At 40.4% G+C, this 25,580-nt stretch overlaps 1 protein-coding gene across 1 annotated transcript in view; it reads left to right on the top strand.

The window, feature by feature from the left end:
- The window catches only part of itga8 (integrin, alpha 8), a 231,149-nt gene that overhangs the window by 41,154 nt on the left and 164,415 nt on the right, over positions 1-25,580 (top strand). Inside the window, exons 8-11 of the mRNA XM_048522032.2 lie at positions 20,077-20,121; positions 20,278-20,321; positions 21,845-21,901; positions 25,184-25,236. Coding sequence (XP_048377989.1) covers positions 20,077-20,121; positions 20,278-20,321; positions 21,845-21,901; positions 25,184-25,236 — 199 coding nt within the window. The remainder of the gene's footprint in view (positions 1-20,076; positions 20,122-20,277; positions 20,322-21,844; positions 21,902-25,183; positions 25,237-25,580) is intronic.

Raw genomic sequence — 25,580 nt, forward strand, 5'->3', positions numbered from 1 at the left:
GCTGCCTATTTAAGATTCCCAATTCACAGACCTACTCGGAGGCCAAAAGGGAATGGGTTTCAAACTCACCACTCTCGCACCTGATTAAATGTCCTTCTGACACCAGATTGACTGTGGAAGCAGTCTTTAAATTTTGCCCCAGGTGTGCTCTAAACAAGGTTTTTGTAGCTGTAGCATACATTTCCCACATGCATTGTATTTGTCGCAATAAAGAAGTTAGAGTTCCATTTGCCTTTCTGTTTATTTTTTTAAATGCTTATGACATTTTAGTGTTCAATTTACATGAACTGTCTGGTTCCTTTGGCCCTCCACTATTACTTGATTTTCCCCATCTGGAATATACTCTGGTCTAACTTTTTAATTCAAAACTGGATGAACTCGCATTTTCCCATGTTGAAACCTGTTTGTTCATTCAATAAATCCCCTGCAATTTTATGATCCCATCAAGGTTATACACAATGCTACCTTTTGAGTCATTGGCAAATCTGCAGAAATGGCTTTTATCCCATCATGTCCATTTTTATACAATTTATTCACAGATTGGGCAACACTGGCGAGGTCTTAATATATTGTCCATTTCTAATTGCCCAGAGGGCAATTATAAGTCAGCCATATCACTGTGGGTCTGGATTCACATATAGGCCAGATTAGGTAAGAATGGCAGATTTCCTTTCTGAAAGACAATAGTGAACCAGATAGATTTTTTTAATGACAATCAGCAGTGGTGACCAGTTAACTTGCTCTTCACTGAATGCAAATTTCAACATTCGCTATGCTGGGATTTGTGTCCATGTCCTCAGAATATTAACCTGAGGTTCTGGATTACTAGCCCAGTGACATCAGTATTATGCTACCACCTCCTCTCGCATTGTGGATAAAAATGGTGAATAGACTCCTACTCAACACATTCTGCTAATTAGAGGACCTGCTTAATTATTCCTACTTTGTTTTTGCTTTCACTGTACTGAATTTGCTTTAAATTACTCAAGCTACAAAAGGTCTCTTGTCATATAATGATAATGTACCTACTCTGGGGATCTGGTTCAAGTTCCATCTCCCCTAGATGTGTGTAAAGACACAGGTTGATTAGAAAATATCATACAAACTTCACCTTTAGCTAACAGCCTCTAATGAGGGGCTAAATGCTTTTTGGAGACCAATATAAATCACATCCATTGACAATCCTCTTCACAAATTTTAGTTCTGAGGAAGGATCACCGGCCCTGAAAATTTAATTCTGTCTTTTCCTTCACAGATGCTGCCAGACTTGCTCAGATTTTCAATTATAAACTCACATAATTTCCTGACTACCAATGATTAGTCAGCTGGTGTATGGGTCATTCTCTTACTTTTCTTAAACAGCAAAATAATTTTTGCAATTTTCCAGCCTGAAAAGATGACTCCAAAATCAAGAGAATGTTGTAAGATTACAACTTAAAGTCCTACAATTGTTTTCAGTTCTGTTATTTTGTGTGTTTTAATGTTGGTAAGTTTAATATTAGTTTCCTTGGGGATCCAGCATGTACTTCCTGTACTGTAAATATTGTTGCAAAGTAATTATTCATCATGCCTTCCATTTCCTTAATTTCATTGACAGTGCCACCACTAGCAATTTTCAAGGGAATCACATTACCCCTCTCCAAACTCTGTTGCAAAATAACTGTAAAATAAATAGTGTTCATTTTGATATCTCTTCAAATGTTGTTTTAGGTCTATTTTTGCAACCTTTCTAATCAATCTTCATCATTCTGTTTATTGCTCCCATTTAGTGAGATCAGTGCTATTTTTGTGTGCTATATACTTAGATTTGTTTTTGCACTTTTTTTGTACATCCCTTACTCCATAGGGACATGAACTGGTCTGAATCACATTAAATTCTTCCTTGCACACCTCACACTGTGCATCTATCAAAGTAACTATCAACTGATTTTCTCAGTTAATTTGGGAAGCTTCTGTCTCATTACATTGAAGTCAACCTTACCCAAATCTGAAATCCTAGTAGCTGTTTTCATGTCTCACTCTCTCAGTTGCTGCTTTGAACTTGATCATACTATGGCCTCCATTTGATAAAAGTATTTTGGCTGACCACTCATCTTAATCTAACTTGGCATGCATCTTAATGGTTCTAGGAAATATTGTACAGGATTTTTATGGAGTCAGCAGGTTTCCACTAATTTGAAAAAGTAAGTGGCTGCCACTCAGCTGCCAACCCTATTAAGAATGGCTACCCCACCCACCTCCATCACAGAGCTGCCAGGCAATCAGAAAGCCTTTCTTCAAACAGACTCGGTGATGCTGCAAAAGTGTTTGAAATGGTACTGCACGTCAGATACTTATAAAGAGAAGAATCCATGGTGTTGGTATAGTTAATTAGCTTTGATAAGATGATTAGTTAATGAATAGAAAACAGAGAGTCGGGATAAATGGGGCATTTTAAGGATGGCAACCTGTAGCGAGTGGAGTGCTGCAGGGATCTCAATTATTTGCATTATACATTAATAACTCGGTTAAAGAAAATGAATGTACCATCACCAGTTTTGTGGATGACATCAAAATAGTTGGAAAGGCGAGTGATGACAATGACACAGAGTCCGCAGAGAGCGACACAGTAAGTGAGTGGGCAGAAACTTGGCAGATGGCATATGATGTGGGCAAATGTGAGGTCATGCACTTTGGCAGGAAGCAGTGAAGCTGAATATTATTTGAATAGAGAAAGACTGCAGAAAGCTAAGTCTTCATTCATAAATGACATAAAGCTAGCATCCAAGTTCAACAATAATAGAGAAGGCAAATTAACTGTTGGCCTTTACTTCAAAGGGAGTGATTTACAGCATCCGTAGTTCTTTCAATTTTTACCCTGAAAATCTCAAGTTGATCAGTGACAGTCAGCATTTGTTTGTAAAAGCTAGATCACCCTGGTAAATTAGTTGAACTTTTTTGAGGCAGTACAAAATTTTGGGAAGAGGATTGTCAATGGATGTGATTTATAATGGTCTCCAAAAAGCATTTAGCCCCTCATTTGAGACTGTTAGCTAAAGGTGAAGTTTGTGTGGATATTTTCACCTATGAGATGATGGATTTTCATCATCTATGGAATGAGAATGTCACTGGCTAGTTAAGAGTTAACTACTTTGTTTTGGGTCTGGAGTCACATGCAGGCTAGGCCAGGTAAGAATGAGGTAGATTTTCTTCCTTTAAAGGACTTTTGTGAACCAGATGGGCTTCTATCACATCAACATGATTTTCTGGTCACTATTAAGTTGGAAATTTATCCCAGACTTCTCTTGGATTCAAATTTCTCTCAAAGGCTAGCGGGTTGGTAGGATTCTTTACTGCAGAAAACTGTTGCGGCTGGGGTGTTACGTGTATTTCAGATGAGATAGACAGATTGTTATTTAGTAAGTGAAACAAATATTATGGGGGGGAAAGCAAGAAAGTGGAGCTGGGGATTATTGAATCAGCTACAAACTAATTGAATGATCGAGCTCACTGAATGGGCTGGATTGCTTATATCTGCTCCTACATCTTATAGTCTTTTGGACATACTCAGTGCCGGTGATGGTTTTGTTTGCGACTTTGTGTATAAGGTATGATTCTGTGAATTAATATTCCCAATTGTGTGCTTGCTGCAAGATCTTAGAATGGAGGACTTTGCAGTGTCAACATCCTGTTTTTGCTGTTGTCATTGTGAGTGCCAAGGATGATGCCAGGTGGGTCATCCTGTGCCATCTTCTCTTGGTCTACAACTTTTTTTTCCACCTTTCTGGTGAACATAGTAAATGAAGTAAAAACCGAAAATGCTGGAAAAGCCCAGCAGGACTGCCAGTACTGGACAGTTCTGAAGAAGTCATTGAATTATATGCTGAGTTTCTAAAGCATTTTCTGTTTTGTTTCAGAATTCTGCCATCTGCAGAAATTGCTTTTATTTGAGATCTTATAACCTGATATATTCACTTCCCAATCTTGACTCTCAAACAGCCCTGCCTCAGTAATAGCTACCATGTCAGCCCTCATGTTGAACTACATCTGCAACTAATTCAGCTTGTTCCTGATATTATCTGAGTTTGTATAAAGAATGCTTATTTGGGCTGCATGCCCTAACCTGTCCTTTTTATGCAAGTGCATAACGGCACATTTCATATTTCTGTCTCCTGGTTTAATCACTTTGGATCTTTTCCTTGTATCCAGCATACCTAAAGCATAATTTTTGGTTTTACTCCACGCTCATCCTTTTTATTGTTTTCAAACTGTAATTCAGACTTCCACTTTCACCTAATCTCTCTTTTCTACCAATTTGTTTGTATGAACTTCACCTTACCCTATTAATCCTTTCGAATGGGACTCTGGTCCTTCACCAGTTCATGTGGAAGGCTTCCAAACATGCCTTGTAGATAATTTTAACAACCTGTCCAGATATATTATGATGCACTTTTGGAACAGATGAGATGTATAGTCAAGCCTCTGGGTCAAAGGTAGGGACGCTATCACTACAAGAGTGTCTTGTATCCTGTCTCAGTGTGAAATGGAATCAAACTTCTCATCTCCTGCTTTAGCCAGATGTTTAACTCTCTAATCTGCCAATTTAAAAATTGCTCATGTAGTAATGCAAAGATTAGAACCTTTTGAGATCTTGTTATTTAATTTAGGTTCTAGATCCTGGTACTGTCTGAGACAAGTCACTTGCCTGTTCTTCCATATGTTGTTAGTTTTACCATGGATCCCAAGACAAAATCTTCGCCCTCCCTCTTAACAACATTTTAAGTCTGTTTGAGATATCCTCATTCAGGCACCAACAGGGCGGAATACAATGTGATAATTTTAATCCCGCTTTCTAAAGGTGCTTTTATTAAAATCAATATTTCTCCTTTGAATTTATGCTTTGAGGATCTTGCACTGTTTGTTCTGTTGCTGTGACCATTTCTGTCTTGAGCTTTCGAGAGCGTTTCCATGGCAGTACTATGAGGCTGACGAATTTTTCTTTCTTCGATGCTGTGCAGCCTGTACTCTTAAATACATCCCTTCTCATTATTTTAGTTGACTCTTTCATGGATGTATGGCTGTTGCTGACAAGACCAACATTTGTTGCTGCCTGTAATTGCCCTTGAGATTTCACATCCATATGCAATAACAAATTACATCTTTTAGCACTGTCATTCGTGGTTCAAGAATCTCTCTCTTGGCTTTTTGCTTCTGCTTTAGTCAAGGTCATTCATAAATATTATGAGTAGCTAGAGATCACAATGGAACTCTAATAGTCACAACTACTCCAGCTAAATAATACGTATTCATAAAAAGTACCTACTTTTTATTGTGAAACAATGGCTCAAGCCAGTTTTTGTTCCTGCTATAATTCCGTAGTTGTTTAATGTTCTCGTGTCTGATGCAGGATATTAGATATTTTTAAAGGGCAGCATGTAAGACATAAAATATATTTCCTTTAATCGCATCTTCTAAAAAAAAGAAACAAATAGATCTGCTGGTCTCCAATTAGGTACTGGTCTCCAATTGTAAAGTTTCAGTTTGGAGGAAATTGGTTTTAACAGAGAGTTTAAATAGATCCTACATTCTGATTGTACCATAAATAATATTAATAAAAGAATTTTATTATTTGCTTTGTGAAACTTCCTGAAATGTTGCTAACCAATCTGTTCAGGATATAAATCAAAAATTCACATTAAAATGATCTATTCCAGGTTAACAATCCATTAAAGCCACAATTTTTTTCATTTACACAGCAGATTTGAAGTTAAGCTGGCACAGCTGTTGCTTGTTGAATTACATAGAAAGTTCAGCAGAGGAACAGGCCCTTCAGCCCACCATGTCGGTGCTGACCATGATGCCATTCTAAATTAATTCCATCTGCCTACACATGGTCCATATCCTTCTATTCCCTGCCCCTTTAACACTCTGTCTCAATGCCTCTTAAAATCTGGAACTAGACCATTATACTCATCGTGAATTGGCATGCATTAATAGTATTGAGCTAAATGAGTCAGATATGTTGATGCATATTACCTTCTATCTCAAAAAATTAGTCTAGGACAAAAAGTGGAAAGTTTGTTTGCTGAAACCAAAGAGCAGTTGAGTAGACGCTTCATGGTCAGTGTTTTCAAGGCAGAATTAACTGAAAATATAAGTGAAGTGCTCTTTTGAGGCCATTGTTACTAGTTGACTAGCCCAGAAGCTAATACATAGTTTAATTCAAGATAACAAAGTGTGGAGCTGGATGAACACAGCAGGCCAAGCAGCATCTCAGGAGCACAAAAGCTGACGTTTCGGGCCTAGACCCTTCATCAGAGTGGGGGATGGGGTCACGGTTCTGGAATAAATAGGGAGAGAGGGGGAGGCGGACCGAAGATGGAGAGAAAAGAAGATAGGTAAGAGATTACAAGAGAGTTGCAGTGGGAGAGAGATTCCCCGAGGTTGGTCCAGAGGGAGGAGGGTAACTTCTTCAGGTTAGGCATCCCTGGAAGAGGCTTCGCAGTGAGGTTAAAATTGTATCAGTGATAATGGGAACTGCTGATGCTGTAGAATCCAAGATAACCAAAGTGTGGAGTTGGATGAACATAGCAGGCCAAGCAGCATCTCAGGAACACAAAAACTGATGTTTCGGGCCTGGACCCTTCATCAGAGAGGGGGATGTAGAGACGGATGCCTAACTTCAAGAAGTTACCCTCCTCCCTCCGGACCAACCTCAGGGAATCTCTCTCCCACTGCAACTCTCTTGTAATCTCTTACCTATCTTGTTTTCTCTCCATCTTCGGTCTGCCTCCCCCTCTCTCCCTATTTATTCCAGTTCCCTCTCCCCATCCCCCTCTCTGATGAAGGGTCTAGGCCCGAAACGTCAGCTTTTGTGCTCCTGAGATGCTGCTTGGCCTACTGTGTTCATCCAGCTCCATACTTTGTTATTTTGTATTCTCCAGCATCTGCAGTTCCCATTATCACTGATACATAGTTTAATTGTTCAGTTGTAGAAACTGATATGTTATTGTGGAAGGCAAACACCATGTCTGCTAAACTATTAAATGGCCAGAATGTGGGGCCTTGTGGCATGGTGGTAGTGTCCCTACCTTTAAGCTAGGAGGCTTGGGTTAAAGTCCCACCTGCTACAGGGCTTTGTAATAAGACATCTGAATAGGTTGATTAGAAAATGTTTTTTTTTAAAAGAATTTTGATGATGTATAACCATGCTTACATGTATGAGCCAATTGCATTTTAATTTTTTTTATTCTTCCTTTTTCTCTTCATGAAGTACACCATGTTGTAGATGTGTAAGCTCAGACTGTTGCCCTTGTAGCTGTGGATTGCATTAGGCAAAGGGTATCTCAGCAAGCCTGTAATCACCAATTTAATAGGTTACTAGGAGATACCCTGAGGGACTGGCATTGTCTCCATGGAGCACAAAGCTGCAGTTGCCTCTCAAGAACATACAATTATCCTTCCACAGAAAACAAACCATGAATGTCCTTGTTGCTATCGCTTCTCAGGCAGCCAGCCAAGATTGCTCTTTTCCATTCTGAGGTGGTGCACCCTACAACTAGGTCTTCTGTAACTTGATCTTTTAAGGCTGTCAGGAATCTCCTTCTGCTGAGTGTGTGTTAGACTGCAACTTAACAGATCTCTGTTCATTTGTGGACTGTGGGTGTTGCTGGCTGGCCAGCATTTCTTGCCCATCCCTAGTTGCCTTTGAGAAGTTGGTATTGAGCAGCCTTCTTGAGCTGCTGCAGTCCATCTGCTGTGGGTTGATCCACAATGCTATTAGAGAGGGAATTCCAGGGTTTTGACAGTAAAGGAATGACAATATATTTTCAAGTCAGGATGGTGAGTGACTACTTGGAGGTGGTGGTGTTCCCAAATGTCTGATGCCCTTGTCCTTCTAGATGGAAGAGGTCATAGGCTTGAAATATGCTGTCTGAAGATCTTTGGTGAATTTCCACAGTGCATCTTGTAGATAGTACACACTGCTGCTCCTGAGTGTTGGTGGTGGAGGGAATGGATGCTTGTGGATTTAGTGCCAATTAAGCAGGCTGCTTTGTCCTGGATGGTTTCAAGCTTCTTGAGTGTTGTTGGGGCTGCACTCATCCAGGCAAGTGGGGAGTATTCCATCACACGCCTGACTTCTGCCTTGTAGATGGCAGACAGGCTTTGAGGAGTCAGGAGGTGAGTTACTTGCTGCAGTATTCCAACTTCTGGCCTGCTCTTGTAGCCACTGTGTTATGTAGTGAGTCCAGTTGAGTTTCTGGTCAATGATAATCCCCCAGATGTTGGGAATTCAGTGATGGTAACACCGTTGAATATCAAGGAGTGGTGGTTAGATTGTCTCTTATTGGTGATGGTCATAGCCTGACATCTGTGTGGCTTGAATGTCATTTTCCACATAGAACATAGAACAATACAGCGCAGAACAGGCCCTTCGGCCCTCGACTTTGCGCCAACCTGTGAACTAATCCAAGCCCCTCCCCCTACACTATCCCAACATTATCCACATGTCAGCCCAAGCCTGGATAACCTGGATATTGTCCAGATCTTGCTGCGTTTGAACATTTAAGGATCTGAGGAGTCATGAACGGTGCTGAACATTGTGTAATCATTGACAACATCCCGATTTCTGACCTTATGGTGGAGGGAAGGTCATTGATGAAGCAGCTAAAGATAGTTGGGCCGGGGACACTACCCTAAGGAACTACTGCAGAGATGTCCTGGAGCTGAGATGATTGACCACCAACAACCATGATCATCTTCCTATGTGTCGAGGATGACTGTAACCAGCAGAGAGTTTGTCCCCGATACCCATTGATTCCAGTTTTGCTAGGGCTCCTTGATGCCATACTTGGTCAAATGCAGCCTTACTATCAAGGGCTGTCTCTCTCACCTCACAGATGACAGTAACTGGAGCACTGAGCTTATAAAACGTAGCACTAACATTAAATCAGTGTTGCAGACTGAATAATGCGATGATTGCCTAGTCTGTATACTGCAGTGGATGCACATTAATGTAGTCAACAAGCTGATAATCAGAAAGTTTATCCATTGTATGGCTCAGATCAGCTAAGTCAGCAGAGCCTCAGGAACTGGGTCTCATTACTTGTACTCTCAATAACTCCCCATCTTTCCTGGCTGAACAATTTAAGGAGCTCAATTGTCCTGGCATAGACTTATCATGTCACAATCCATAGTTCACTATATCTTGCAATAACTATACATTGTGGTAAAATAAAACTTTCAACCTAGAAGTACATTATTTTCCGAAATGTATTATATTTCCTACATGGATCCTATGTTAAACTGTGCTGTAAACATTTCCTGCTGGAGCACTACAAAACATCCCCTATTTAATGCCATTTCAGTGGTAGTAGGACCTGCCAATGTTGGAGAATCTGAGATAACAAGGTGTACAGCTGGATGAATGCAGCAGGCCCAGCAGCATCAGAAGAGCAGGAAAGCTGACATTTCAGACCTAGACCCTTCTTCAGAAAATTTTCTGAAGGATCTAGGCTTGAAACATGAGCTTTCCTGCTCCTCTGATGCTGCTGGGCCTATTGTGTTCATCCAGCTCTACACCTTGTTATCTTCTATTTAACGTCCCTAGTTTACCGCCGCACCGCTAGTTGATCCTTTCATAGAATTTCTTAGGTAACGTTGAATGGTGGTACTTTTAAAACTGCATGATTACATTTGTCCATTGAATTATGCATCAAAGTCCTGCTCTTGAAAAATCAACTCCAGTGCAAGGGCCATTGTTCCCAGATGACTGACAACTGCCTCTCTCAACAGGTTCTCTTCTAGTTTCCCTTTGGCCAATTTTCAAAGGCCACTCAAAGTTAAAAGGTATAAGAATATATTTGGAGTTGCTGTAAGGCTTGAAGGCATCAACACGTCTTAGGAGGAGAAAGATGACAGCTGCTTGGCATGGGACCTCCTGACTTGGACATTTTTAACTTTTTTAACATTTTTACTTAATTCTTTGATGCTTTTAGCTGCTTTTAGAATAGGCACTCCAAAGATGTGCAATATTTCTAATTTCCGTGGGATATATCAATACCAATAAGTCAATTTCACATTTTCTCTTGCCTGTAAGTATAGTAAAGTTATCCTCTAATCACACAATTAAGGATTTCATCTTGATATTTCAAAGTATACCAATACGCCAATATAAATTTACATTATTGATAATGAAGAAAAGCTTTTGAGTCAATGTGGGTGACATCTTTTGTTGATGAAATTTTTTTCATCTACAGTTTCCATTTTGTGATCCAGATCAGCTGGTAAAGTAAGGCTGAGAGCCCTTACACAAACCCAATTGTAGTACTCAAGACTTGTGCTGCAGAAATAATTCTGACCCCCCCCAGGCCAAGTAGTCGGAGTACAGCAACAACACTAGCATCTACCTGACAATTTGGGAAATTGCTCAGTTTTGTCCTGCGCACGAAAAGAGACAAATGTATCCAAGTCAATACAATTACTATCCATCAGTCTACTCTCAATTGTCAAATAAGTGACATTGCTATCAAGAGGTGCTTCAAACAGCCATCGGATGAGAGGTGTAGATAGAGTGGATAGTCAGAGACTTTATCCCAGGGTGGAAATGACTATAATGCGGGGCATAATCTTAAGGTGATTGGAGGAAGGTATAGGGGAGATGTCAGAAATGGGTTCTTCACACAGAGAGTGGTGGGTGTGTGGAATGCGCTGTTGGCAGTGGTATTGGAGTCAGATAGTTTAGAGACTTTTAAGCAACTCTTGGATAGGCACATAGTGGATAGTAAAAAATGCGGCGTATGCAGAGTAGATTGATCTTAGTAGGACAATAGGTCGGCACAACATCGTGGGCTGAAGGGCCTGTACTGTGCTGTGCTGAACTGTTCTATGCTCAGATTGTAGAATGTCTGTTGTAGCACAATGATAGTGTTCCTACAACTGAACTAGGAGATCTGGTTTCAAGTCCAACCTGCTCCAGAGGTGTGTCATAACATATCTGAACAGATTGAATCAATCTACACAGTAATAATCTCTCTTTGCAGCTTAGTTTCTGTCTGGACCTTATCGTAGCCTTGAACAGAACTGAGGCCTTCCACATGAATGAGGGCCTGTTCTGTGTTAAGGGCTTTTTCAAAATCATGGTTTCCATTCAGGATTGCTACCTCGAATGCCAGTTCTATCATAATCAATGGCATAAGGGATGGAAACAGGATTGATTCTAACATTTAGTTGATTTATAATGACATCTTTTTTCCTAAATGCTATTGTTCCTCTAATTCAATTCACAGAAATATATGGAATATATTATTTACATTTTTGTCGTGAATATTGCTGGCAATTTGTCAAATAATTCACTGAGAGGTGTGCTGTAAGCTCCAAATTGGACAATTAACTTCCACTAATCAATCCGCCTGATCTGATGCATGTCTTGGACCTAAGAGTTGTCCATCATTTAGTGTGATGTAAGCTGCAATTGTAGAGAGTTTCTAAGAGTGGATACGAATTATTACTATATAGCTGTTAGGCAGCTCCAAAAAGGGGTCAAGAGGAAATCAATTATGTAATCATGTAATTAGAATCTCAAATGCTGGAGAGTGTATCTATTTAAACAGGAAAGATTAATACACTATTAGCATCCAAATAGTGTACAATGCCAAAATCTTTTACTTTTATGTTCTGAAATACTGTGTGTGCTTCTATGGCATTAGAAAGTCACTTACATCAGTGTTACCAAATATAGACAATGATTACACACAGGGACCTCTCTACAATTTCCAGACGCTTAGAAATGCTTAACACAAAACATCCAGAAGCCTGTGTCCTTACTTTACATTATTTCAGTTTGATTGTGAGAAATAATCTGTCATCAAATATATAAACCATGTTGCAGTTGGTAACTTATTAAGTTAAAAGACGAAGTGCTGGAACTAATCAGGTCTGGAAGGAAGTCATGTTGGGTTATCAGGAGTTGGTGCGAGTTAAGACTCGGGCAGCAGAGATTCTGGTGACCTTGACTTTATAGAAGAAGTGATGCCAATCATGAATGAGTTTGACAAATTAATTGCGAAGACAACAATGATGTGGGATGGTGGTTTCAGCAGGAGATAATTTAAGGCAAGGATGGACACTGGTAATATTATGATGGTGAATCAAGCTGTCGTGGTGGTGGCAGGAACATGTGGTCAGCAGCTCATTTCAATATCACATATCACACCAAGTTTGCAAAGTGCCTGGTTCAGCCTCAGTTGCTGGGAGAGGAATAAAGTCAATAATGTAGAACGGAGTCTGCTGTAGAGACCAAAGGCAGTGAATTTGTTTTGCCAATATTGCACGAATTCATGGGGAGGCAACGGCCTAGTGGTATTATCACTTGACTGTTAATCCGGAATCCCAGATAATGTTCTGGGACCTGGGTTGGAATCCCACCACAGCAGATGGTGGAATTTGAATTCAATAAATATGTGGAATTAAGAATATAACAATGACCACGATTCCATTGCCCTGTAGGGAAGGAAACTACCAGATTACTACCTCATCTGGCCTACCTGTGACTCCAGACCCACAGCAATTTGGTTGATTCTCTGGGTAATTAGGGATGGGCAACAAATGCTGCCTAGCCAGCAATGTCCTCATCCATGAATGAATAAAGGAATTGGAGGAAATCCCTTTCGCATTTACTAGATACTGACCAAGCAGTCACACAATTTCAATGTCAGTGGAATCACCGAATCACAGTTATTACAGTGTAGAAGGAGGCCAATCAGCCCATCAAAAGCTCTGTTATCAAGTGTCAGTCTCCTGCCTTTACCCTGTGTCCCTGCACAACAATACCATCCAATGCTTTAACAGAATCTGCCTCCAGCACATGTCCAGGCAGTGCTTTCCATATCCTAACTAATTGCTTTCTTTGCACGTCACTTTAAATCTATGCCCTCACAGTCTTGTTCCTTTTGCAGGTGGAAACAATTTACTTATCTGCTTGTCTAGCCTGCTGATGATTTTGAAAACCTCAATCAGATCTCCCCTCAGCCGCCTTCTTTCCAAGGGAGAGCTGTTCCAACTTCTTCAATCCTCCTCATAAACTGAAGTCTCTCATACCCAGAACCATTCCAGTCTGTCGTTTCTGCACTGTCACCGATGCATTCACGTTGGCACCTTCAACTGTACGCAATACTTCAACTGAGGTCTAACAAGTGTCTTAAACAAGTTCAGCATCACCTCTTTGCTCTTTCACTCTATGTCCCTATTAATAAAGCCAAGTAAAAGTTGAATAAAGAGATGGTGAGGTAGATCGGAGTGCCATCAGTATGCAATGTTTCAGATGGTGTTGCCCTGGGCTGCATGTAGACGGGAAATAAGAGGGAATCAAAGATCAAAACTTTAGGAAATCCAGAAGTAATTATGTGAAACAGAGAAGAGAAGGCATGTCTTATGCTGTGACTGTTAGGTAGGCGTGGAATTAGGTGGAGAGCAGTCCCACGATTAGAGTGACAGGGGAGACATATCAGAGAGATTGGTGGGAGAAATCTTAAGATTGTGCCAGAGGTATAGAATAACTGAAAAAAAAGTGGAAAATAGTCTGATTTTGTCACAATAACATCGGATATTACTTGTGCCTTTGATGGGAATCAGTTTGGAAGTGTAGCAAATTTGGAAACTTGAATGTAAGGATTCAAATGTAGTGGGACGTCCAACAGCAGGTGGCAATAGTGGGGAAGGACACATCAATTCTTCTGAGCTCAGTGTCTTTGACTAGCAGAGGAGAGAGATAACGTCATGGTTAATGGTAAAGCCACAGTCGTCCTACCAGACGTAGGGCTGCTGTCTCACTGGAGAGAGAGAGACAGTTGGTGATGGTCACATCTCAGGCGAGGGGAGAGGTTGAGAAGGACAGTCCTGCACGGTAACCTCAGCTAGTGTGGGAATTGAAGTTCTGCTGTGGGCTTCTCTTTGCATTTCAATCCATCAGGACAAAGAAAGCTGGAAAAGAAGGCAAGGACCTGTGAGGAAGAAGCTTCTGAGGCTGGCTAGAAAACCAGAGGGGGGATTTGGAGCAGTTGAATACCTAGCCAGTCTAACTGGCAGACCCTCTAAGGCAGAGAAAATTCATGGCATCAGAGAAAGATAGAAAGAGAGAGAGAACAGAGCAGCATTTCAGCAGTGTCCCAGACTTGTCGGTCCACACTGAAGAGCCTGGGTCATAAGTAGTGCAGGCCATACCTGCTGACAGTGGCTAGACAGTGGCAGTGGAGTGCTCCTACAGCTGTAGAAGACCTAGGTGGACCATCTGGGAAAAAACCCTGAGATTGAGAGCCACATGGAGGGAAAGCCCCCTTTCTGTGTCTGGGAGGAAAAGGTAGGGTTACATGGTCAATGGGGATTCAGCAGTAGGAGCTTGTCCAATGGAACCCATTACACAGCTGGTTTGAGATGTGAAGTTAATCTGTATAACAATATCCTGATGAATCTGTCAATAACCGTGGTAAATATTTCATTCCCCAAAGTCACATTTTTCCAGGAATGTTTGTAAAAAATGTTGCTAGCGAATTAAAGAATCCGTCTTTTATAATCTTTGTGTAATGTGTGCATTTAAATTGTCTGGCACATCAGGAAAGATGGGTATTAGCTTGAGAGGGGATAAAACACTTAGTGACTTTGGAAGGAAAGGAGTTGTGGCAGTAGCTTGCAAGGATTGAAGCTGGTGTTAAGGCATGATTCCTTGAGGAGAGCGGTAATGCCAACAGCTCTGCAGGGAGAGAAGTGTTAGTAAAATCAGTTAACATGGGGCCCAGGAAGGTAAATTGGACGGCCAACAATTTAACAGAAAGTGAGGTAAGGGAACAGGAGGCACGTCAAATGGATAAAATGAGCTCTGAGTGGACACAAGTGTGCAAGAGACAGGGGAGAACAGTTTAAGAAGATAATTTGCAGTCGAGGAAGGAAAGTGGACGTTACCTTGCAATGTATAGAGTAATTCTGAAAGAGAGAGCAGTTTTAGCTGATGTGAGAAGAAGCCAAGAGTGCTTTAGGTAAAGTGTATCATAATCACAAATAACACCACATGAGACTGTGAGAATTTAAGCTATCCCTTCTCATCTGTCTCAACATGTCTGCAGATGTAAGAGCTGAAATTGCAGAAGCTGTGGCTGGGAGCTTTCAACTCTCCTCAAATATGAGAATGGTGGCAGAGGTTCGAAGGGTTGCAAATGCTACAGTCCTGTTTGGAAAGAGGTAGAGGACAAAATCCAGCAACTACAGTCAGCAGTGAGAAAACTTACAAAGATGCAAATCCAGAAATTTGAAAGTGTCATAAATGAAAGCGCAGATTTGGTAGACTTACTTGATCCTTTGAATTAATGGAGAGGATGCAAAAAGATGTTGCAGTTGGTTTTGTATATGTGGACTTTCATTTATCATTTGTCAAAGCGTCACATAATGAAAGGAAAATTAAAGTCTGTACAATTAAAGCAGCATGGAAGCATGGCTCCAAGATTGGCAGAAGGACAGAAAACAGTCAGCTGTGGAGATTGTTTTTCAGATTGGTAGGAAATAAACATCACTATTCCCTTGAATTAGCATTAGGATCACTTCTCGTTTTTTTTGTAAATTAAGGACTAGGACCTAGGTGTGCAGAGTACTATTTTGAAATTTGCAGATGATCTGAAATCTGGAAATATGAACAACTAGGAAAATAGTTACAGGCTACAGAGGCATCGACACATACTTGGAATAGGCAAGCATATGAAGGATATGATTTAATGCAGAAAAGTGTGAAATGATATATGGTTAAGAAAGATGAGGAAGAGCAAGTTGAACTAAATGGTGCAATTTTAAAGGAGTAGTCATGGGAGTAGTCATACACATTTATTTGAGGGTACACATGTATAAATATTTAAAGATGACAAGACAATTTGAAATGCAGAAAGTAGCAGCTGTGGTAGGCAAGTCAGCCCATTGCCTCTAATCTACTGTTCAACATTGTTCTCAATGCCATACTTCTACCATCTCTCCATAGCTCTTGACACCATTAATGGCTAGATATCTATTTTTTTCTTAAATATATTCAGTAATTTCATCACCACAACCTTATATTGTAAAAAAAATCCACCAGTTCACAGCTCCCTAAGTGAAGAAACTTCTCCACATCTTAGACAAAAATGGCCTGAAATGATGACTCAGTTTTCTATCCCCATGGTTAGGGTTAACATCACTCCTGCATCCAGTATGTCTAGATGTATCAAAATGTTATGTTTCAATCAGCTCCACACTCATTCTTCTACACTGAAGTGAACAGAGGCCCAATCAACCCAACCTCATTTCACACAACAAACATCCCAAATCCATCCCAGGAATCAGTGGTAACCTTTGCTGCACTCCCTCAATGGAATAATTTTCCTGAGGTAAAGGGACCTGAACATCGGATTTTACTCCAGGTATGGTCTCACCAAGGCCGTGAAAAGAGCAGGTTATTTTTTTAAAAAGCATGGGGTTCCATGGCTCACTTAACAGAGTGCAGAAGCCAGCAAGTTATCTGAATACTTGTAAAATACTAACTGAGCCTTTTCTCTGGTATTTTGCTGTTTGGGACAATGTATTGTGAGGAGGGCAAACAGGCCTTGGTGAGGGCACAGAACAACTTTAATAGAATGCTCCCAGGTTTGGGAGTTTTAATTTACATTCAGAAGCTGGTGTTGTATTCCTTGGAATAGAGAAGCTTAAGAGCTCATTTCGTTAAAATGTACAAAATCCAAAGTTGTTTTGATTTGGGTAAGTGAAGGGAAACTGATTCCACTGGCAGAAGAGATGGGAACCAAAAGGCAGAGATTAAAGGTGAGTGGTAAAAGAACCAGAGTCAACACAAGGAAGCAGTTTTTACACAATGATTTGTTTCAATCTGGGAATCATGGCATTGATTCAATTCCTCGCGTATCTGATCTCCTCTGATACTGAAAAGGGCAGTCCTTTATGGATTGTGCAAATCTGTAATCTGCCTAAACTCCGTCCCTATAGATGCTGCTTTGTCTGTTCTATATTTGCATTTTTAAGACTATAAGACATAGGAGCAGGAATCAAGCCATTCAGCCCATCGAGTCTGCTCCACCAATCAGTCTTGGCTGATAGGTTTCTCAACTCCATTCTGCTTTTTTCCCTTAATCCTTGAACCCCTTGACAGTCGAGAACCTACCCATCTCTGCCTTAAATTGCTCAACGACCTGGCCTCCACAGCCTTCTGTGGCAGTGAATTCCATAGATTCACCACTCTCTGGCTAAAGAAGTTTTGTCTTATCTCTAATCTAGCAGGTCTTCTTTTTACTCTAAGGCTGTGCCCTTGGGTTCCAGTCTGTCCGACCAAAGGAAACATCATCACGACTTCTACTCTCTCCAGGCCATTCAGTATTCTTTCGGTTTCATTTAGATCTCCCTTCATCCTTTTAAACTGCATCAAAAATAGACCCAGAGTCCTCAAATGTTCTTCATTTGTTAAGCTTTCATTCCTGGGACCATTTTCATGAACCTCCTCTGAACCCACTCCAGGGCCAGTATATCCTTCCTGAGATATGGGGCCAATTTATTTCAAATTTTGTGCATCCATAGAATTCCTGCTGTCTTTTTATTTATCAGCTGGCATAACAAGATGTTCATTGTTCCTAGTGTTTGTGGGGTGTTTATTTTTAAAGAGATTTGAAAGCTATACAAGATATTTGGCTGTGTTTATTTAATTGTTATTAAAATTGCGTGGACAAAATTGATTTCACAGACCATCTGGATTGCCAGTCATTAAAATCTACAATAGAAGGATTATCAGGTTGTACGCACAGAAGAAGGCATAGCCCTAAATTTCTAATTAAATCTACTGAAGCAGAATTTTAATCTGAAGGTTTATAAACTTGTCTAGACATCCATCTCCTCATGCGTATTAAATATAAAAGGACAGCATTATATAGGGGAAAGTTAACAGATTGGAGCACAAACATTACATTATGTTCATTTATTCAAACCACTAAATTTGCACGTTGCACAAAATAGATCTGTCAAACTGTGTAGATTTAGATTTGTGGAAATAAATTTAGTTTACAATATATGGTCTTCCAAAACACATGCATCTGGTGTATCATTTTAATACAGAGGTTTTAGAAACACAGTGGATGCTGAATGATATATTCGACATAAAAATCTGTTTCTCTCCAGTAAAATAATTCAAGTGATAAACATTTAATTACGTCTTGGGTTTTGAAGGGAGAAGTAAAGAAAAAGGCAGAAAGGGAGAAGAGTTGCCAGTGTTATGATCACTAAAAGTAACTCACTGGATCTAGAGGTGAAGCGGAACAAAATGGAAATCATAGTATTTTTCGAAAAAACATGTTTAATGAAAAGAATAAAGGTAGAATCAGTTGCTTCTCAGAATATTAAAACATGCATGCTGAAAAAACGTGTATGCCTTCCAGTGATAACAAAGTGTGGGGCTGGATGAACACAGCAGGCCAAGCAGCATCTTAGGAGCACAAAAGCTGACGTTTCGGGTCTAGACTCTTTTCTGATGAAGGGTTTAGGCCTGAAATATCAGCTTTTGTGCTCCGAAGATGCTGCTTGGCCTGCTGTGTTCATCCAGCTCCGCACTTTGTTATCTTGGATTCTCCAGCATCTGCAGTTCCCATTATCTGTGCCTTCCAGTGGACTTCTGTCATATCTCTGGCCAAAATTCATTAACATTTGGGGAAATTGGCTGGATTCTTTAGTGCCTGGAACTTTACCAGTACTTTCTAGGGAGTCTTGTTTGGTTGGAACTGTTGTCCAACCAAAACGTACATGTGCCCTTGGATGGTAGCAGGTGCCAGTTTGTATGATTTTGAGGAGTGCCTGGAATGTGTTTGAAATGTTGAAGGTTACCATTAGTAAATCGCACTTAAATACAATCCCACTGAATTCTTTTCATTCACTTATGGGACATGAGTGTCATTGGCTGGCCGGCACTCATGGCCTATCCCTACTCGCCCTTGACGAGGTGGCGCTGAGCTGCCTCCTTGAACCTCTGCAGTCTCTGTGCTGTGGGTAGACCCACAATGCTGTTAGAGTGGGAGTTCCAGGATTTTGACCCAGCATCACTGCAGAAATAGTGCCATGTTTCCATGTCAGGATAGTGAGCAGCTTGCATGGAAACTTGCAGTTGGTGGTGTTCCCATATAACTGCTGCTGTTATCGTTATAGACAATAGTGATTGTCATTTTGGAAAGTGCTGTCTGAGGAGACTTCGTGAATTTCTGCGATGTATCTTACAGATGGTATGCACAGCTGCTTCTAGCGGTGAAGGGAGTAAATGTTTGCGGCTGGTAGCCAATCAGACATGTTGCTTTGTTTTGGATAATGTCAAGCTTCTCAACTGTTGATGGAGTTGCAATTATCCAAGCAAGTGAGGAGTATTCCTTCATGTTCCTGACATTGAAAAGACAGGAGATGAATTACTGGCTACAAGATTTCTAGCCTCTGCCCAGCTCATTATTCTTTTTTTTCCCTTTATTCATTCATGGGATGAGGGCATCGCTGGTAGGCAGCATTTATCGCCCATCCCTAATTGCCCAGAGTCAACCACATTGCTGTGGGTCTGGAATTACCTGTAGGCCAGACCAGGTAAGGATGGCAGCTTTCTTCGCTAAAAGGCACTAGTGAACCAGATGGGGTTTTACAACAAACAACAATGGATTCACAGTCATCATCAGACTCTTCATTCCAGATATTTATTGAATTCAAATTCCAGCATCTACCATGGTGGGATTCGAACCCAGGCCCCAAGACATTATCTAGGTCTCTGGATTAACAGTCCAGCAATAATACCAGAAGGCCATTCGCTCCCCTCTTGTAGCCACTGTATTTATATGAGTAGTCTAGTTCAGTTTGTGGTCAATAGTAACCCCCAGGTTGTTAATAGTGGGGGATTCCTGCAGATTATCGTCAGTGCTAGCTGTGAAATAAACTGGTTAGTAGAGCTGCCAGGATTGCACCTTGTGGTAATTTGGGGCAATGTTTCCATATGAAAAATGTGCTTTTGATGCAGTATTTATTACAAGTTGACCATATGTTGGTACTTAATTTTCTCAATAGGATACTCAGTTGCTGTGGGGGAATTCACAGGAGACTCTCAACAAGGTAAGTAGCTTAATTGATCAGCAAAAACATGTGCTCATTTATTATGTATTTATTAGACATTTCCTCCTCTTTAAAACAAGAGTCTTTTAATCTCTACCTAACCTAGTAAAACTACATATGAAAAACTTAATTTTCCTGTCTTTTATCTTTGATTAGAATTTGTTGCTGGAATTCCAAGGGGTGCTGAAGCATTTGGATATGTATGTAATAACATTATTTTCTTTAGTCTTGTTTTCAAATCGTTTTGTTGTTTCGTTTTGTCTTCATGTCTTTCTTTCGTCCTATCCTAAATAAGCATGTGTTCTTGAAATGTTATATTTCATTTCTTTTCTTCTGTATTTGAATGTCACCCCAGGGACCTGGGTTCGATTCCAGCCCCGGGCAACTAACTGTGGAGTTTACTCATGCTCCCCGTGTCTGCGTGGGTTTCCTCCGGGTGCTTTCCTTTTCCCCCACAGTCCAACGATGTGCAGGCTAGGTGGATTGGCCATGCTAAATTGCCCATAGTTTTCAGGGATGTGTAGATTAGGTGGGTTATAGGGGGATGGGTCTGGGTGGGATGATGTGAGGGTCGGTGTGGCCTTTTGGGATGAAGGGCCTGTTTCCACACTGTAGGGATTCTATGAAACAGTATGTGCAATGAAGCAATTGTACTACACCACTACTTTCTCCTTAGCAACAGTGCCAATGTGGATACAAAATTGGATGCATGATTGTAAACAGAGAATAATAATCAATGGATCTTTTTTGGGCTGGGGGAAGGTTTTTAGTAGAGTTCCCAAGGGGTCTGCATGGGGATCCATGCTTTTCCTGATGCACATTAATGGATCTTAGTGTGCTGGGGATAATTTCAAAGGTTGTATTGAATGCTTATTTGGATAGAAATGGTGAACAAGGATGTGGGGTTAAAACAGCAGATTGGTATTAAGTAATGATATTCATTTGAAGAGGCAGTGAAAGGTTTGTACGGCCTCATTGAGTGCCATGACAACTCTGTGATTCTGTGAAAAACTAGTCAAAATGGAGATAAATTTCAATGACTATCTGAAAAGTGGATTCATGCAATGTTCTAGTCCTACAAGTAAGTGTTGAAACAGCACACTTCCCTTTTAAGAGTAGCAGCTTTTCAAATATGCAAATTAAAGTTTGCTGCATTTGGTGCCTATTTGTGGCAAGCTCTGAGTGTTGTAAGAAGTTCCCTTAAAACCGTCCTACATCGCTTTGCTGCTCTTCCTGATTTCAGGATGCTGGCCCATGTTCAAACTCCCAGAATTGTCTCTCTCCCTTCAGGAACAATTGGTTCAACATGGGAATCATCTGACCTCTCACCCTTCCTCAGAAGGCTAGCTGCAGTGGAACATCTGTGTGATGCCTGCTGCTCAGCTGACATGCTCAAAGGTTGGAATGTGAAAGCTGGATGGGCCTCCGAAGATTGCTTCAGACAATCGGCGTGCAGTCCACCAAATATGCTTTTATTCTGGGCAGAAGTTGAAAATTGAATCTCATGTTGTTGTTTTGTGTCCTGCTCCTTTCTCTTGGTCAAAGCCACTCTAGTATTGAGTAGTGTAAGTAGTGAGTCCTAAGCAGTCAGTAGCACAATATGTTTTTGGCAAGGAGTTGACCTGCCATACTAGACTGAATATTTTTAAAACTGATGGTTCATATCTCTTTCATCATGTTGTCGGGAATCAAGGCCAATGTAAACATACTTTTGTTTTCATAGGTTGCCATCATAAATGCGACAGATATGACATTCATCTTGAATTTTACTGGTGAACAGGTAAGATTTTGTTACACCTGTTCATGTTAAGAAGCCCAGAGAGCTAAAGAAACCATATTTTCATACAAAATGATTGTTTTCAAATATTTTGCAAGTTCAGGTTATGTTGTTATTAGTAAAAACAACAAAATCACTGCTAAAATCTTTACCCAGTAACAAAAGGTAGAATGATGTATATTAGGAAGTAAAACTGCTCAAGACATTAGTGAAAATAGTAGGTTTTCTCACTCACATTGAACTTGACCAAACATTAGTCTGGTATGTCCAGGTTTCCTTGCATTGTGTGGTTTTGACTTTTATTTTGTCTTCAACTTTGGAAACTATTATTATTTTAAAGGCATATGTGTAATGTGCCATCATATCTATCTAATGTCACATCATGTGGAGATTCCGTACTTTGAGGTAGGTTTACACATGACTTTGACAATGCTTCTTTTGCCCACAAAAGACACAATTAGCTTAGTAGCTTCTAAAGCCTCTCCAGAGAATTTATTCTTGTCCCACATTGTTACGAATTTGAGTAGAGTATTCATGAATTAGAAAGCAGGAAGCTTGAATTTGTTGGGAAAGGTGATCGTGGGGAAGAGAGTGCTGTGGGCCCTTGAAGAGCTTGTTCTTTGTCTGTGCTTGGAAGTTGATAAATGCAGGTGCACAGTGAGTGCTTGACTGGAAATATTTTCTATAGAAAAGCCAAACAACACTTTTTCTAAGACAATAAGTTTGAATTTGGCCAATTAACTTAAACCAATCACTTAGATACAGAAAGCCAATTGAAATTTAAATCTGATGGTGTTGACAACTTGATACCAATCATATTGTAAGAATTTGATAATATCATTATGGGTATATAAGGTGAGAGCATTTGGAATGTTGGGGCAAGAATCATCTATCACTTGCCACAGTCAGCCCCATTCAACTCCCAGAGAAAGCTTATCTAATTAATCAAAGGTACCATGGTATTTTAACTGAAAGTACTGCTTGAAGAAATTACAGAGATAAAACATCCCTGACAGTGGAATTGGTAGAAGAAAGGTGTTTGTGAAGATTCCAGATGATAGTCTGTGTGAATTTGAAGAGATTAAGTTTTAATTTGTTGTTTTCTTATTTATTGGGTTTATTAAGTTGGACTTGTGTTTGTTTGAACAATACTCCTGTAGAATTTAAACCAGATAGGAAGTAGCTAGTAGGCTAAGAGGGGAATTGTCAGTTTGTTAGTAATTCTGTTAATTCGTTCATTTTGGTTAAATAAATAAATTATTTCTTGTTACATAGAACATAGAACATTACAGCACAGTACAGGCCCTTCGGCCCTCGATGTTGTGCCGACCTGTCATACCGATCTCAAGCCCATCTAACCTACACTATTCCATGTACTTACATATGCTTATCCAATGACGCCTTAAACGTACCTAAAGTTGGCGAATCTACTACCGTTGCAGGCAAAGCGTTCCATTCCTTAACTACTCTCTGAGTAAAGAAAATACCTCTGACATCTGTCCTGTATCTTTCACTCCTCAATTTGTAAATGGATTTTCTTTCTTTTAACCATCTGTTAAGAAGGCATACAGTATTTTAGCTTTTATTAATAAAGGGATCGAGTTCCGGAACCAAGAGGTTATGGTGAAGCTGTACAAAACTCTGGTACGGCCGCACTTGGAGTATTGTGTACAGTTCTGGTCACTGCATTATAAGAAGGATGTGGAAGCTTTGGAAAGGGTGCAGAGGAGATTTACTAGGAAGTTGCCTGGTATGGAGGGAAGGTCTTACGAGGAAAGGCTGAGGGACTTGAGGCTGTTTTCATTAGAGAGAAGAAGGTTGAGAGGTGACTTAATTGAAACATATAAAATAATCAGAGGGTTAGATAGGGTGGATAGGGAGAGCCTTTTTCCTAGGATGGTGACGGCGAGCACGAGGGGGCATAGCTTTAAATTGAGGGGTGAAAGATATAGGTCAGATGTCAGATGTCAGATGACAAATGTCTTTACTAAGAGAGTAGTAAGGGAATGGAACGCTTTGCCTGCAACGGTAGTAGATTCGCCAACTTTAGGTACATTTAAGTCATCATTGGATAAGCATATGGATGTACATGGAATAGTGTAGGTTAGATGGGCTTGAGATCGGTATGACAGGTTGGCACAACATCGAGGGCTGAAGGGCCTGTACTGTGCTGTAATGTTCTATGTTCTATTACAGATTGGGGATTGTGCCTTGGTTTAGCTATCAGAGTAGTTTGACCATTGCCCTGCCACCAAATTTCATTTCTAAACACTGCTGTAGTGATGTTTTCTTGCTATTTGAAACCTTATCAGTTTCAATGTACTTGTGGAATTTTTCAAATTCTTTCACGGTTGGTGTCTAATGTACCTGTGCTGAGTAGATATAACACTAAATGATGTAGTAATGCTTTGTATGTGAGTCCAAACACTCATATGATGACTTTGGCTTTGTTATGGTCGTTTGTACTTGCTTAATGTTACAAACATTGGTATCTTATGCTTCCGTTTAACTGAACTCTCATACTTTAGCTAGTTGTGTACTACAATGAGAATAACAGATGGGATGTATAGTTTACTCAGTGCCAAGTGTGACTTTGTTCTCTCTTGGAGGCTACCAGTTTCTCAGTTTTAGACAGTTACTGACAATTGGTGATAGATCATCTGAAAAGAGCAATCTTTAGGTGAAATTATCCTTTATGGACTTTACTTTTCATTTTTACCTTGGTGGATCTGTTCAACCTGTGGAACAAATTTCAGGGTGTACAGAGGAAATAATGAAGATATAGATTTCATTAGGCTTTAACCATCACCTTCCAAAACAGCGTCCAGCAGACACGTGAAATATTATGTTACTTAAAGTGGTTAAGAGTCAAGATGATTCGTCTGGGGAGGCAACAACCTTAAGTGGTTCTATCGGTGGACTGTTAATCCAGAGAACCAGGTAATTTTTCAGGGTCCCTGAGTGCAAGTTCCAACATGGCAGATGAAGGAGTTTGAATTCAATAGAAGTCTTGAAATGAGTCTAATAATAACCATGAACCCATTGTCGATTCTTAGAAAAACCCATCTGATTCACGAATGTCCTTTAGGGGAGGAAATCTGCCCTGTTACCTAGTCTGGCTTACCTGTGTCTCCAGACTCTCAGCAATGTCACTGACTCTCTTAAGTGCCCTCTAGGCAGTTAGGGATAGGCAATAAACACTGGCCAAGCCAGCAATGGCCACATCCCATGAATGAATAAATTAAAAATGACTCCAGTAATTTGTTTTCCATTTTTAATTCACAGATGGCTTCCTATTTTGGATATACCGTGGCTGTCTCTGATATAAACAATGACGGGTGAGTCTTGCAACTTCATGAATACAGCAACAAATATCGGAGATAAGTGTTGAACTATGAGGTGGCATTTGATGCATTTTGTAACAATCCTCCATGTGAAAAATATCTGATGATCTTCTGATCGCTGATGAAAATGTTAACTTCTAGTTGAAATTGGAGATCCACACTGACAACCTACCTGGTAAGACATAGAGCAGTTTTTCCGCCGTCTTCGCCTCCATGCCTACTTCTTCAACCGGGAACCCAACCCTCCTTCCACTGACCCCTTCACCCGCTTCCAACACAAGTCCTCCTCCTGGACACCACCCCCAGGCCTCCTACACTCCCTCGACCTCTTCATCTCC

The sequence above is a fragment of the Stegostoma tigrinum genome, chromosome 2 (assembly GCF_030684315.1).
Source record: "Stegostoma tigrinum isolate sSteTig4 chromosome 2, sSteTig4.hap1, whole genome shotgun sequence".
Taxonomy (NCBI): domain Eukaryota; kingdom Metazoa; phylum Chordata; class Chondrichthyes; order Orectolobiformes; family Stegostomatidae; genus Stegostoma; species Stegostoma tigrinum.